Below are 14,590 nucleotides of genomic sequence, written 5' to 3' on the forward strand. Positions count from 1 at the left end.
CCGTCCCCCACAGCTCGGTCCTCACCGTGGGCGGCCTTCCGTCCGTCACGTCGTGCAAGGTCGACATCTGCACGATCTGCCCGCTCGAGGAGGCGGGGGAGCGCGTCAAGCTCGGTTCGTTCCTGCATCAGCTGGCCTCGACCGCGAAACACCTCCAGTTGTGCTCCGCTCGCATGGGCTCGTGGTTCGTGGATCTCCCCGTGCTCCCCGCCCTTCGCCACCTCGAGCTGGCCGGAAGCGTGTCGCGCAACGACGACCCCGCCGTCGTCGTCGCCACGACGAGCACCATCCTCCGGCGAACCCCGAACCTGGAGCTACTGACCCTTTTCTTTGAAGAAGAAGCGCCGCTCGAAGCGCCCCGTGAAACGGAGTGGCAGTGGCGCTCAGGACTCGATCACCACGCCTACGTCCGCCGCCGTAGCGAGGGGGAGCTCCTTGACGCGCACCGTCTCCACTACTGCCGGCACGACACCCTCGACGACGCGCTGGCACCCGCGACGGTCCCGCCATGCCTGGGGAGCTGGGTGAGGAAGATCGAGCTGGTGCATTACCAAGGCGGCAGGGCGCAGAGGACGTTGGCCAAGGTTGGGTGGTCAATGAGCTAGCCAACAAAGACTTCTGTTGATGGATGCATATTAATATACGTAGCAAACTACTCCCTCCGTTTCCTAAATACAAGTCTTTTAGACATTTCAAATGGACTACAGCATACGAATGTATATAGACATATTTTAGAGTGTCAATTCGGAACGGAGGGAGTAGTTGATTAATTTATACTACTATGTTATCGACGAACAACGCTCAAGCTGCTCAACTTTGGCGCGCCAACAAAATTAACACACACACAAGAAAGCATATCAGGTAGTAACAATTAAGCAGTATCCATCTTTATGGAGATCGATAAGATATAATCAATAGTCTAGTACTGGTATAAATGCTATCAAAATCATCTTTTTTTTTCTGTTTTCCTGTCTAAGCTAAAGCGACCCGGTGGCTACGGGTCCTGTCCAAAAATGTCCTTGCCTTCCCTATGGCATGCCATGCCGCCTCAAAACTACCTACAGCCCAATCTATGCTACTCCGACTTCCAGCTTCGGATGGATGGGTTTTCACTGCGGTATGCCTCTGTGTTATGACGACATGATCGGAGCAGGCTGGTACTTAAATTCCGGCAAACTCTCGAGCCTGCAAGCAAAAAACAAACAACAATCAAACATGTGCTTGTCTTGCTGCTTAAGAGTGGATTCATTGCCAACAATATACTCCCTCCGTTCCTAAATATAAGTCTTTTTAGACATTTCAAATGGACTACAACATACGGATGTATGTAGACATATTTTAGAGTGTAGATTCACTCATTTTGCTCCGTGTGTAGTCACTTGTTGAAATCTCTAGAAAGACTTATATTTCGGAACGGAGGGAGTACATTGCTATCTCGGAGCACACAGCGAAATTTAAGGTCAGACCGCATGCACGCACGTACCTTTGCCTAACTTTGAGAATGCCGGTGCCAAGTTGCATGGGTATGCCCATGATAATGCACTCACTGACTCCATCTATCTGATCCTCACGCCCGGCGTATGAAGCATTGAAGAGATGCTCCGAAGTTTTCTCGAAAGAGGCCAGCATCAGCACGCTGCTCTTCATCTTCGCAATCCCATATCTCGTGATGCCCAGGACTTCCCCCTGCTCAGAGCATCAACGCGGGCAAGGGCAGCATGCTCGTTAGTCTTCCAAGGAGATGAGGCAGGCCAGAGATGGATTGCAATTGTAAGATCAAAGTTTCATGATTGATGATTACTACTACTGTACCTTGTATGTCATCAGATCTGCCAGAAGCATCATATGTCTCAGATCAATGATCATGTTGTTGCTCTCAAATGTATACTGAATCTCATCGATGATAGATCTCCTTGCGGCCTCGATTCCGAGTGTCTGGTTCACCTCCATGATGTGATTACTTTTTGTTTTCATAGCGTCAACTCCTGGAGCACCCAATACTGCTAACAGGTTTGTTCTGTAATACACAATGAATGTACTTGGTTACCATATATCATCTCACAAAAATACTCACAGCAAGGATTCCCAGAAGCAATTCGCTAAAATATTTCAACACATCATTGAATGGAGGTTGACAAAGAAAGAAATTAGAAAGCTCATGATCTCTCTTTTTTCAAACGGAATGAGAAACAGTCCATGAAGTTTTTTAGAGAGCGCTCTTGCGATTGACACTTTCCAGCAAAGGTAACAACAAGCTCCTCACTGGCAGTAAACTTCATGCCGCCTAAGCTGAATAAATAGTAAAAGTCTTACCCTTCAACCAGCAGGTTATATCTTTCGATGGTTTTGTCACGTCCTTTAACGGGGTTGACAACAGCTCTTTCAACAGTTGGAATACCCTGAATTGATTAAAACTGTCAGCAACATCCTAATAATGGTACCCCAAAAAAAACATAGCGCGTCATGTTTACCTTCACAATCACTTTTGGAAGCATGGATTTGAGATTGTGCAGCTCAAACTGGAGTTTGGATCTATCTGTTCCATCTGGATATATTCTCAACTTGGCTTCATCAATTACACGAACATGCTGCGATCATATACCATGATTACAACCACAGAGAACGTATTGGACGTATCACATCAAACTCAAAGCGTTATTCATACCTGAGATTTTAACTTGAGTTTTGGATAATTTATTATTGATAGCTGCACAGAGTCGGCATTGATTCCTTCGTACCCCTGAGCTTCTATTCGTTGCATATCAAGTTTCACAACCAAATTTGGCTGGCTTGATTTCAAGACAATCTTTATGGCTGCTGCCACCTGTTCAGGCATTACAAGGCTTCTCAGCAAGTTGAGTGCTTCCTTACAAAATATATCTGTTACACTAATAGCTTTTTCTTCATTTCCATGCTCATGTAGAAAAAGAGATGCAAGGACTACAGTACCAGACAAACTAAAACCAAGACAAATCATTGAATAATCTCCACTTCAAGCCAACACATGTTAACAGTGCAATATTTTGCTATTAAAGTAACAGTTATTAACATTATTATAAGAAAACTCATACAAAAAATATAATTATATTTGTTATTTTAGTATCATAAAAACAGCCAAATACAAATAAAAGTTTCGGCATCAATAACGAAAGCCCAAACTTCCTTGATTCTGGGATTGAATTTCTTGCTATAAACTTGTTTTAGACTGTCCTTTTCAGGCCTTTGTAGTACTCTTTGCAAAACCTAGCCCACCCCCCCCCCCCCCCTAGGTCCTTTGAACATGGTCATCCGCATATTTTGTGAATTGTGTATTTTACAATATATATAATATAACTATCAGGGCCTCCTGTAAAGTTTCTATAATGCATAAATAATTTAATGCCTGGGAAATGACAAATAATCTATATATGCAACATGTTCTTTTAAAAAGAATAACAGGAGGAAAGTGCAAGCAGCCAAACTTTCTTTGTGTGCGCGTAAAATTTTAAAAGAAATTCTGAAAAAATATACCTCACCCAGCACTACTTTCTCGATACAACGTTTCACCTTTACGCCAAATGACTCATCCTGCCCAGACAAAAGTTCTGCAGTTATAATAGGTGTGCTTATCTTTTTAGCAGCATTGATGATTTCCTTGATGCGAGGAACTCCAAGAGTAACATCTTTATTGGTGTTCATTAAGGAAACAAGTACTTAGTGATCTAAACAATCTTATAAAAGTTTACAGAGGGAGTATAAAGGAAATGAATCTAGTGAATTCTACATCATGTGTTTATATTTACGGACTTTGTATGCCACAACATCGTACCATATTAATAGTGACGGCATAAAACCACCTTGTTCGAACTGTTGACAGTATCATGTTATATTTGTTAAACTATAAATGACAAGAGCAGGCCCCTAAATAAAAAGTTTCAGATAAGAAACTGAATATGCCCCACTTCAGCATGTTAAAACACCACAATTTTCCTTAAATACATAGCACAGAAAGGATACTCATGCTGGCTACTCCTGCAAAATGAAAGGTTTTCAGTGTCATCTGGGTCCCAGGCTCCCCAATACTCTGAGCCCCGATTGCACCAATTGATGCTCCTGCTTCGATTATTTTTGAGTGATAACGAGATAAACAAGTATCAAGAAAAACCTGAGCCAGGAAAAGGAAAAAACAAGTCATGTAGCAGACCGACAGAAGAACAAAATGCACGGACAAACTATAAATAACAATCCTTGGAGCGGATCTAAAACCAGTCTTACCTACTGTGGTACTGTGTATTACCAAAGATTCATTTCTCAACAAAACTAGGAAAATGTTGCATCAGGAAGTGTTTGGTGAGCATATCACAGTTGAAGTGCTTGAAAGAGGCTCACAAATTTACATTCAATTAATTTAGGAGTGGTTGCTAGTTTGGTATTGACATCGACAGAAAAAGCAAGGCACATTTTGCGGGGCAAGCAACAAGCATAAACCACCAGCTTGTTTAATATAAGAAATTTAAAAAGCCTACGAACTTGACAAGTAGATCAATACAGCATGCAACTTATGCAGTTGCTTAACTCTAAACACATGAATGAACACCAATAAAGGACCATAACAGTAAACCGTTACCATACTGATCTACTTGCTGGTAGAGAAGTTGATAATCTCATGCATTTAAATGAGAGATCTAAAGTCTGACTGGATTTTTTTTTCTTCTTGGAGAAAAAAAATGGAAGATTTGTGCCTCAGATACATCATGCATAGATAGACAAAAGAAGTTTAGGTACAAGCCTAAGGCTCAGGCTACACCCAGCCAACAACGGCACTTCCTACATTACCCAGCGACATCACATCCTACTCCCAGCAACAGCAAAGTCGACCTTGCTGTACCTACTGTTGACCATGCCTAACTGGATATAAGCGATGTGTCTAAGATTACAGCACTTTGACAAAGCAATTATGAATTAGTAAATGCAAAGTATGATACATACCTGCAGTTGTTTTGCAGCTATGCCAGAAATATTAGCAGCAACGCACTCCTCAATGCTGGAGTCCTTCCTTCCCACATGATCTTCATCTAGGTGAAGTGCCCGCCTTGTGTTTCTCAGCATTTTGATGCGATTCCCGACAAATTTTGTTAACAATTCCTTGAACCTATCGCTACAACCACCAGCTGAGGGGTCTTGTTCGGAGAGCTTATCATTTAACATTTGTGAGATTGCCTCAGGAGATAATGTTTCATGTCCCCTTTGAGGACATGTGGCCTACAATGTCAAGACATCATTGGTCAATGAACAGAGCACAAGGCACACTTTCCTTTATCAATCTAAGAAAGTATTCATGTATGTTAGAACTAACCATGACTTTCATAAACAATTGGTCCAGATTCAAGGGGTTGCCACCTTTTCCTTCCATCTTTACAGGATCCATGCCATCATCTCCATAGACGAATTGAACTATACCACCACTAGCATTGCGGACTGTCTGATCATAGAAAACTGAGAGATCTTCCAAACCCTTCATTAACCTACGGGACATGTATCCAGTTTCTGCTGTTTTGACCTATGATTAGAAGTTCACAAGAAAAAAAAAACAGATATCAGACTCCAACTAAGAAATAAAATGATATATCTACGTTTTTGAAAGAAAAAGGTTATTTGAAGTATCCAGAAGGCGTATTGAGTCAACTGGCAGTGCCCAGTGTATTCCACATCAGTCCAGTGAAAAGTAAGACATGTCGTAGCTCATGTCTATAGGCTATTGGACAATGGATATGCCCCCAAGTTAGTATAGTACTCTCTCCGATCCAAAATAAGTGTCGTGCTTTTAGTTCAAATTTGAACTAAAACCATGACACTTATTTTTGGATCAGAGGGAGTACCAAATAATGTCACATTGCTAGCATATAATAGCTACCAAGTCTGACATAGTTGGTAGGTTGTTGCAGATACCAAAAAATAAAGTTTTGATGTATGCTACTCCAGGTTTTAGAAGTTTGATGATGTCTTCTTACTGTATCTTGCCTTTTGATGAGGCTGGGATTACCCTTTCCCTTTACTGAAATAACTAGTAAGCTGAAATGTTATGATCTGATCTTTAAAAGTTGCACATTCTAAGCTGCCAGGCTGGCCCAATCAGTGAACTAAATTACAGATCAGAAACAGAGGAAACCAATAGAGTCTAGTACAAAGAAGCAATATTTTATGCTCAAATAGACTACAAATTTTTGATATGTAATACTGTAGTATGCAACCAAAATATGATCTAGATTTAGACCTACCGCTGTGTCAACAAGACCTTCTCTTCCACCCATTGTATGGAAGAAAAACTCTGTAGCAGTCAAACCGGTATAGAATGAATTAGCAACAAAACCTTTCGCCTGCAAATAGAAGACAAAGAAAATAACTTAGCTGAAGAGAACATACATATGTGTTGTCACAATAATATGATCCCACACACTGAATACAAATAAAATGGCAGTTGGACTAAGTAGAAAAGAAAAAAAGATTAAAGATCAATTAGTAAATTCTGACTACAAATGTCATTTCATGTAATGCCGTATGCAAATAATACACTACTACTATACGAACAAATGGATTGCTCACTGTCATTGATAAAAACTAGTTGAAAAATATCATCCGGCGTGTCACTGACATGGGCCACATGCGGACATGCCTCACAAGTCATCCTCAGGGTGGATGGAATTTTCAAATCTATACAACTTCGTGATGGTACTTGGCTAATTTTGCCCTAACAGTCTGAATCTTTCTACAGGATATCCTGCAACAGAGTTGACGGGCCCTCAACAAAATAAAGATTCACATAACCATTCAGCCAATTTTCAAGTGTGTGGTGCATGGCATACGAAAAGAAAAAGTGGTTGCACAAATGAGCAAATCATATTTCTTAGTCCTGTTCTTACCGCGGGGGTCTTTGAATTTATAGGGAAGTGAGGAAGCGTTCGATCTATAAAACCATTTGGGGCACGGCGTCCTCCAACTGATTGTTGGCCAACACATACAACCATCTGACTGATATTGATTGGAGAACCTTTAGATCCACACTGAGACATAATCAATGGGCTGTTCCTCCAGTGAAGTGTACTCATACAGTGCTGAAAAAATAAGTTTCAACTCAAGTCATTCAATGCACAAGTATGATTAATTGAAAATGGACACAACAGGTTCGCCAGTGGACTTGAATCATTTATCGATACTTTCACTAAATCCTCACTTTAAAATAAAAATTAGGCTAGTGATAAGAAACTTGTGCATTGAAAAAATCAGGCTAGTCAAAAAGAGATCTGTACAAGGAAAATTTGCTAGGTAAAACTGCAAAGTTGAGATACTGCAAACATAATATCAAATATTAGACTGAAGGAATCTGACGCCGAAGTTTTTCCAACTTGTACAATATAGGGTGTTCAAAAGCAGCTTTCTCCAAGCAGCTGATGTGAACAGTACACCTACGGTTGTACTAGAGTATCAAGCAGCCAGGTTGGTTGGGTTTGCCAACCCGTAATTGAACACCCCTAATATATAGTTGTATAAAAAGAATCAGGCTAGAAAAACAATCAGAAGCTAATTGGTTAAGGAATCGGGATGGACCAAGAAAACCAGTTAGAACTTACATCTCCAGCTGTGTCTCTTAATTTATTTAGTACACCAGATATCCGAGCCTCCAATGTTTGAGCTCTACTGCATCCTGGTTGTGGTTTGAGTGCACCCTTTGAATATTGAGCAATAAGCTCATGGCATTCTTGATATCCTTCTCCTATTGTTTTCCCCTTTTTCTCATTTAGACTTTCTCCTGGTTGGACATCATCCACACCAATTGAAAACCCATGATTCCCTATGAACCTTGCACTGCAGGAGAAAAGGTAAATACCTTGGATCAGGACAAACTTTTCATAAACTAGTTTCGCATAGCAATTTACAATCACAATTGAAATAAGCAACTATACAATTGATAATCTGCAAAATTTCAATGAGAATTGCACTATATGAATTTGGAAAAAATGTGTACTAGGTATGATCTCAGAAAGTAAATAAGAAAAAGAAATATATTTGTATACAAGTTAGAAGAAAGTAAAGATGGTGCCTTTACGTATGATCTCAGAAAGTAAATAAGAAAAAGAAACATATTTGTATACAAGTTAGAAGTAAAGATGGTGCCTTCACATTTTTATTCTCTTGAGCAAATGGATAAGAGAAAATTAGTACTATGGTACAACATTACAAATAATTAAGAAAGGATAATGTTGTACAAATCTTTGAACTAGTCTCACCTAAACTTCGCCAGACGATTCATACAGCTTGCTGCAGCGTGAGAATTATAATCTCTTATAAGAACGGAGAACATGCCCTCATTATTCCCATTACCTGGAAGACAAAACGTCAATCAAATTTTGGTTTGCTTTCAAATCTGTCAAGAAAAGTGAAAATAAAAAATACTAGGCCAAATGAATAATGCTATTTGCTAATGTGAGTGCTGAAATGCACACCATCTGTTATATGTGGTTTATGGCATGATTCATGAGAGTACATCATGACAGAGCTATGACAATGAATAACTAACACTCCTGAAAAAGAAGGAAATATCCCAAGAACACGATACATAATGTCCTGGAATCTAGATTGACATGGATAATTTAGATATGACCATACAATGCACTATTTCATACAGTCAATAAATTGGCATACATCAATAATACCAAGGTCCCATTTCCTCCAAAAAACAATTCCAAGGTCCAATCCTGAGCTTTGCACTTGCATCCTAAACTCTGTAGTATAATTTCTGAATTTTTTCTCCAACATGCATCAAAATGTGTGTCATTTAACATTAAGGAGCATGTCAAAATGACGCAGAGATACAAGTAAATCCCAAAACAGAATGCTCAAAAGCCCAAAAAAAACAAGAATTATCTATCTAACACTGCAAAAGAAATAAAGAATAAGAAGCCATGAAAACCAAAAAGAAACTAGCAAGCAGAAAAAAAAGCTAAATAGAGATTATCATCGCAAATGTTGGGCGCCTCTTAAGTGCAAGATATTTGTTTGGCTAGGGGCAGCCAATTGCTATTGGACTGCACATTGTTTGGAGCATATGGCTTACAACATCCAGATGAATGCCTTCTGTGAAGCCAGGAGGATGAGACGATCTCCCATCTCCTTACAAACTACGTCGTATCCAGGAGATAAGGTGAGGGCCTCCAGATCATTGATCACTCACTCTTTGGAGACTGGTGCAAGAGAAATGCGCCGTCTTCAAGGATGCATGGTCAGACAACCAGCTGAAGTTCTGAAAGTTGGCAGGAGCAAAGGCGCTTTGCCTGCTCCCACTTCACGCTAGGCCTCCAGATGCAGTGGTAGCTTGAGCTGGGGAGTGGGTTTTCCTTGACCACTCTCTGGTTGTCTTTTGGTAGCTCTGTTAGTTTGTTAGCTTAGCTTGCTTTCGATGCTCTTGCATCACTTCTTTTCTCTGTGCTTTTTTCTGTTGTTTAGTTATAATTGTATTTTGCGCCTTCCTGGCGTTCTCCTTCTAATGAAATATGACATGCGCTTTGGGGCGTGTTCAAGAGCGAAATCATTGCAAAGTAAGGTTCGGCTATTGCACAAAAGTGAAGCATGGTAGCGTAGACTAATAACAGTTTGCTGCTTGGGTGGAACATACATAGTTTATTTTACAAGACAAGACGAAAAACTACTCTTCCTACATCAAATAAACAATTTTCAACACTCAGGCATATAAATAAAATAGTCTGAAGCATTACAATGAAAAGAAAAATTATGCAGTAGAAACAGAACATTTTATTAAGACGCATAGAAAACTAGAACAGTAGTTCAACCTTCTAATCCCAAGAAATGGTTCTTTAGATGAATCATCGAACTAGAAATCAAACAAACTTATAAAATGTTCTCACCTAAAGTTTTCTTCCCAACTTGCCCAGATAAAAGTTCACTGTTTCGGAAGTAGACAAAACCATCATTCGGACACATTGCATCATGTACTGCTTCAGATGTCTTATCTTCGACAGTAAGAGCGCATTTCTTCGTACAGATTTTCTCTCTAACACCAAGATTCAGATAGACCTTTGTAAATGCGTTAGGACGTACTAACACACTGAATAGTTGTTTACCAGTCCAAAGCTCAATAGGCTGCAAAAGAGCAGATATATAGTCATTCCAGAGCAACAAGAAAAAACATGCTCCATTTAAAGTCTCTTGTTAAGCATAAAAATGCTGAAACTTGCTTTCCGAAAAGAAGTACCAACTCAGAGTGAGGGCGCCTCGTTTCCATATTAATACTTTGCAAATATATTAGCTATTTTATGATGTATCTACTTTTAACAAACATTAGAAGAAGCCCAAATGGCATAACTGTTTATATAACTACTTTGATGCTTGCAATAAACATTAAAGCATGGAGAACATATAGCCATAAAGAAAAATAATTCAAAGAAAATATTACCTTAATTAATGCTGGTGTTGGCAAATCAATATTTTCCATTGCATCTCCAAGATATGAACATAAGAGAGTAAAGGAAGACCTGTCATAGAAGGAGTCTTTTCTCGTGATCAGAAAAGAAGATGTCAAAAAGTCCTGCGTGGAAGCAACCAGTATTTCCCCATTCTTAGGGGTACATAAATTGTTCTGAACCTGTGAAATTAAATATCAGGTATCAAACTAGTGTTAGTGCATCCAAAGCAAAACAAAAATATTAAACTAAAAAAGAAGAGTTTGCAAGTGCTACCCCCATAAGCATAAGTGCTTCAGTACGAGCTTCCTCTGTCTGTGGGACGTGCAAATTCATCTCATCTCCATCAAAATCAGCATTGTACGGGTTGCATACAGACTCATTAAATCTTAGTGTTCTCCAGGGCATTATCCTTGCCTGAACTCGATAAAAAAGGAACCAAAGGTGAGACAAATCATTTAGTACAACAAGTACAGCCTAATCAGGCGTGTACATAAACTCTCCTTTTCTATCAATGCTTTGAAACGCAAAGCTGTTGTGTTTTCTTGAAGAAAAAAATAGAGCATTATACCCTGTGTGACATGATTGACATTCTATGCAAGCTCGGTTGTCTGTTGAAGAGGACAATGTCGCCATCTTCTAAATGCCTTTCGACTATACAGCCATATTTCAAATCCCGAGCAGCGATCCTTCTATCACAGTACTTTAAGTGCCTAAAATGTAGTCCACAGCAAAGTATGAAAGCTGAACTTGTTAAAAATTAAGTAATTCAGAAAATTACAACTTACAGCTTCGTTCCATCAGGTTGTAATATAAAATTTGCCCCTGGATGTTTGTGTGGTCCATTTCGTATACATTGACGCAGCTTCTCTATGTTATAGTATGAAACTCTTTCAGGATAAGTCAAGACTCGAGCCATCAAAATAGGAATAGCCACCTATAAGTTTGAATTAGTAATGACATACAAAATCAACTGGAGAGTGAACATAAAGAACATCGACCAAATATGGTTACCTCTGTTATCCTCAAATTTCTATAAGTTTGAATTAGTAATGACATACAAAATCAACTGGAGAGTGAACATAAAGAACATTGACCATATATGGACAAGTACCTCTGTTATCCTCAAATTTGGGTCAGGAGATATGACAGTCCTTCCGGTGTACTCCGTACGTTTTCCGGACAAGTTCCCACGAAAACGGCCTGTCTTACCTTTGAGTCGTTGAATAAGGCCACGGTGTTGTGAGTCAATAAGACAAGGGGCGTCACTATTGATATATTCAACAACTTGAAGCTGAAGGTGTTGCCAGCAATCCTTGAAAGAAACAAAGGAGAAAACTGAGCTAGAGTTTCCAAATGAAATTACACTTTAATCAGATTAAAGTAATGCAAGATTGGAAAAGATCATGATGTAAATATTACAGCATAAATATGTCATCAGGTTTCCGCTTCAAACAGCACTTCTGAGTTATTTACTTAGGTACATAATATAGAAGAGAATGTGTAAAATATCTTGCCGTTTTATATGTCTAAATTACAGAATTGTTTGGACTGTGATGTTGATAATGCACCAGCTACCAGCCCATACAGGCAGATAGATGGTAAGTGATCACTAATGATTAAAGTTATTACTAAATATTCAATTACATTAGCAAAAATGTCTATTTATCTCACGCCGCGTATAAATTATATTTCCTGAGCAGCACTTCCATACAACCAACAAATATTTAAAGTGTCTCTTGAGCAGACCTCATCATCGTATCCAACAATCAGCTCTCAGGTTGGGCATTTCATAAACAAATAGAGGAAGACTAGCTTTCTAGAATGCAATGAAAATTTCAGATAACACATGTGTAGCACTCCGTAGAGGCAAAGAAAACAGTGGTAAATATAAGAGAAATGAAAGAAAAACGAGTGAAGGACTCTGGGTAATCTTACAAAGCACTTCGCAAGCGGTTCACCACTTTGAAGGGTCCCCTTAAGGATGGAATTTGTATTAACAATATTCTTCAATATGCAAGTAATACTATCTTCATTGCTGCGAGAAGCAAGACAGTTCATGACATTCATGTGGTTATGATGAAACGCCGTTATATAAGTTCAAGATGCCAAAAAACAAACCTCATTCTACCACCACCGCCACCAACAAAAACGGAAGGACGGATAGGCACAGGTGGCACTGCGATCTCTGTAATGATAAGTTTCTCAGGCCTATCACCAAGGTTTAGCAATTCACAGTCCTGCAGAATATTGAAGTGCGACAGTAAAAAACACAGGAAATAAACCTATGTCCTATGTACTGCGGTAATCGGCTGAAAGTAATAAATACTCTTGTAAGACGAAAACAGAGTGGCATCCACCTCATCAATCATTCTTCTGAAAAGAGATAGAACAGTTGCAGGGTCCAATGTGTGAATTGAAGTAATGGCTAGTTTTTCTTTCTTGTGTGATAACGCAGACCGGAGCTCTTCTGTACTTCCGTCCAAAGTTTTGCTACAATCATGAACAATTACCAAGCCCATTCTGCCCTTCTTAGCTACACCTGTACATCCAACCAGTTCGTTACTAGGAACTCCCAAGGGAAATTTTACATGCAACAAGTAACATAGGAGGAAAACGAGTATTAGAAGGAAGCTTGCCATTTATGAATCCACACCAGGGGCAACGGGATAGCTTGCATTTGTCCCTCACTTTCTTCATGAGGGCAAATTTGACCAGTGGCTCTGCTCTAGGTTGTCGCATCTTCTTCAGAAACTCTCGGCGATCTTTCTCCACAAGAAGGACCCTGCTACAGCCCTGCAAAGGCACGGGGTAACAAGTATAAGAATCACAGCATATCTGATCGCAGACCCCAAGGCATGCAAGCTTCTCCTCAGTGTTTACCTTGCAGATACACTTGACTACATCCAGGATATTGTTGAAGAACCCAATATTGAAAACCGGCAGCGCGAGCTTCAGGTAACCGAAATGGCCTGGGCACTCAGTGTACGAACCGTGGCAGGTGCCGCACTCCCCCTGCTTGTTCGCAGCTCCCTGGAATTTGCCACGGTAAACCGATAATACAAAACAATGCATTGCGCAAACAGAGCGGCATGCCTGGCTAGCTAGTACACTCAGTTGTTCAGGCACACATGAATCCCTGAATTGATCAATGAGGATGGGGCGAGAGATTACCATCCGCGTGTCTAGCAGTCCGTTGGGCGCCGGCTTCATGTTGGGCTCGTAGATCCGGTTGTTCCAGACCTGCGCCTCCGCGGACTGGCGTATCTCCTTGCCGGAGAACATGCTGAACCGCATGCTCTTTCTGCAGCGAAACAGGGCGAGGGGTCAGTGAGCGGGCAGCCGCCGCAGCAGCAGCGAACACGACGACGAGCACGCGACAAGGGGGTGGGAAGCAGTATCCTTACATCCTTCGGGTGCCGACATCCTCGATGAAGGGCTCCTTGGTGCAGCGCAGCTTCTCCTCCTGCCGCAGCATCTCGCCCCGACGGCCCCGCCCGACGCCGCGGCCGTGGATTTGTGGCGGATGAGTTTACGGGGAGGCGGTGGCTGCCCGGGGGCGGGGGCGGGGGCACCGGCCGCTCCTCCTCGTTGCTGGAGGAGGGGGAGCGAGCGGGAGGAGGGGACGCGGCGAGGTCGGGGGCGGGGGCGGAGGCGACGGCTGGGAGGGGCGGCGGCGGCTCCTGGGGAGGGAGGCGGCGCGGAACCGATCACTTTCACTTGCGGAAGGAAACATATTAAATAGGTAAGCGAAATATGAACTTACTATATGTACCTGTATTTCTAGGGTTTCGCTGTGTCGCCACTCAGGTCGATTGGTTGGATTCGCTTGTCATATTCACCAGGTCTTGAGTTCGATCCATGCTCCCGCCTTTTTTACTTCCTTGTTTTTACAAGCGCAAATTGGGAACCAACATATTTATCACTTGCATTTTCTGAGTTTTTGCAAAAAAACGACCAACATACACCCATCTTGTTCTTTTTTCTCCTCGCCGCATCCCTCATACATCCTCGCCCTCGAGCAGAAAATCCACTTTACAAACTTTTACAACCTCAAAGCCAGACATTTATGATGAAATGCAAGTCACAATATGCAATAATTGTGAATTCTTCAACCATCTTTGATCAACGAGCTT

General features: G+C 41.0%; 1 protein-coding gene across 1 annotated transcript; it reads right to left on the bottom strand.

The window, feature by feature from the left end:
* Positions 1–857: 857 nt before the first annotated feature.
* Positions 858–14,168, bottom strand: LOC109764840 (DNA-directed RNA polymerase III subunit 1). Its single transcript, XM_020323624.3, has 27 exons — positions 13,862–14,168; positions 13,629–13,758; positions 13,338–13,487; positions 13,094–13,250; positions 12,815–12,996; positions 12,576–12,694; positions 12,393–12,492; positions 11,569–11,769; positions 11,243–11,391; positions 11,026–11,167; positions 10,731–10,871; positions 10,448–10,636; positions 9,900–10,134; positions 8,265–8,358; positions 7,608–7,842; positions 6,900–7,091; positions 6,258–6,356; positions 5,336–5,539; positions 4,969–5,241; positions 3,997–4,144; positions 3,511–3,662; positions 2,666–2,824; positions 2,472–2,588; positions 2,314–2,399; positions 1,813–2,017; positions 1,484–1,686; positions 858–1,185 (listed from the first exon to the last, which is right to left on the bottom strand). The coding sequence occupies exons 1-27, from the start codon at positions 13,930–13,932 to the stop codon at positions 1,131–1,133; spliced, it is 4,188 nt and encodes a 1,395-aa protein (XP_020179213.1). The 5' UTR covers positions 13,933–14,168; the 3' UTR covers positions 858–1,130.
* Between the last annotated feature and the right edge of the window lie 422 nt (positions 14,169–14,590).

The sequence above is a fragment of the Aegilops tauschii genome, chromosome 3, assembly GCF_002575655.3.
Source record: "Aegilops tauschii subsp. strangulata cultivar AL8/78 chromosome 3, Aet v6.0, whole genome shotgun sequence".
NCBI lineage: Eukaryota > Viridiplantae > Streptophyta > Magnoliopsida > Poales > Poaceae > Aegilops > Aegilops tauschii.

Coding starts and splice junctions, on each gene's coding strand:
- LOC109764840 (XM_020323624.3), bottom strand. CDS start 13,932: ATGCTGCGGCAGGAGGAGAAGCTGCGCTGCACCAAGGAGCCCTTCATC. Junction 11,392..11,568: donor CAAATTTGAGGATAACAGAG/GTACTTGTCCAT, acceptor TCAAACTTATAG/GTGGCTATTCCTATTTTGAT. Junction 5,242..5,335: donor AATTGTTTATGAAAGTCATG/GTTAGTTCTAAC, acceptor TTGACATTGTAG/GCCACATGTCCTCAAAGGGG.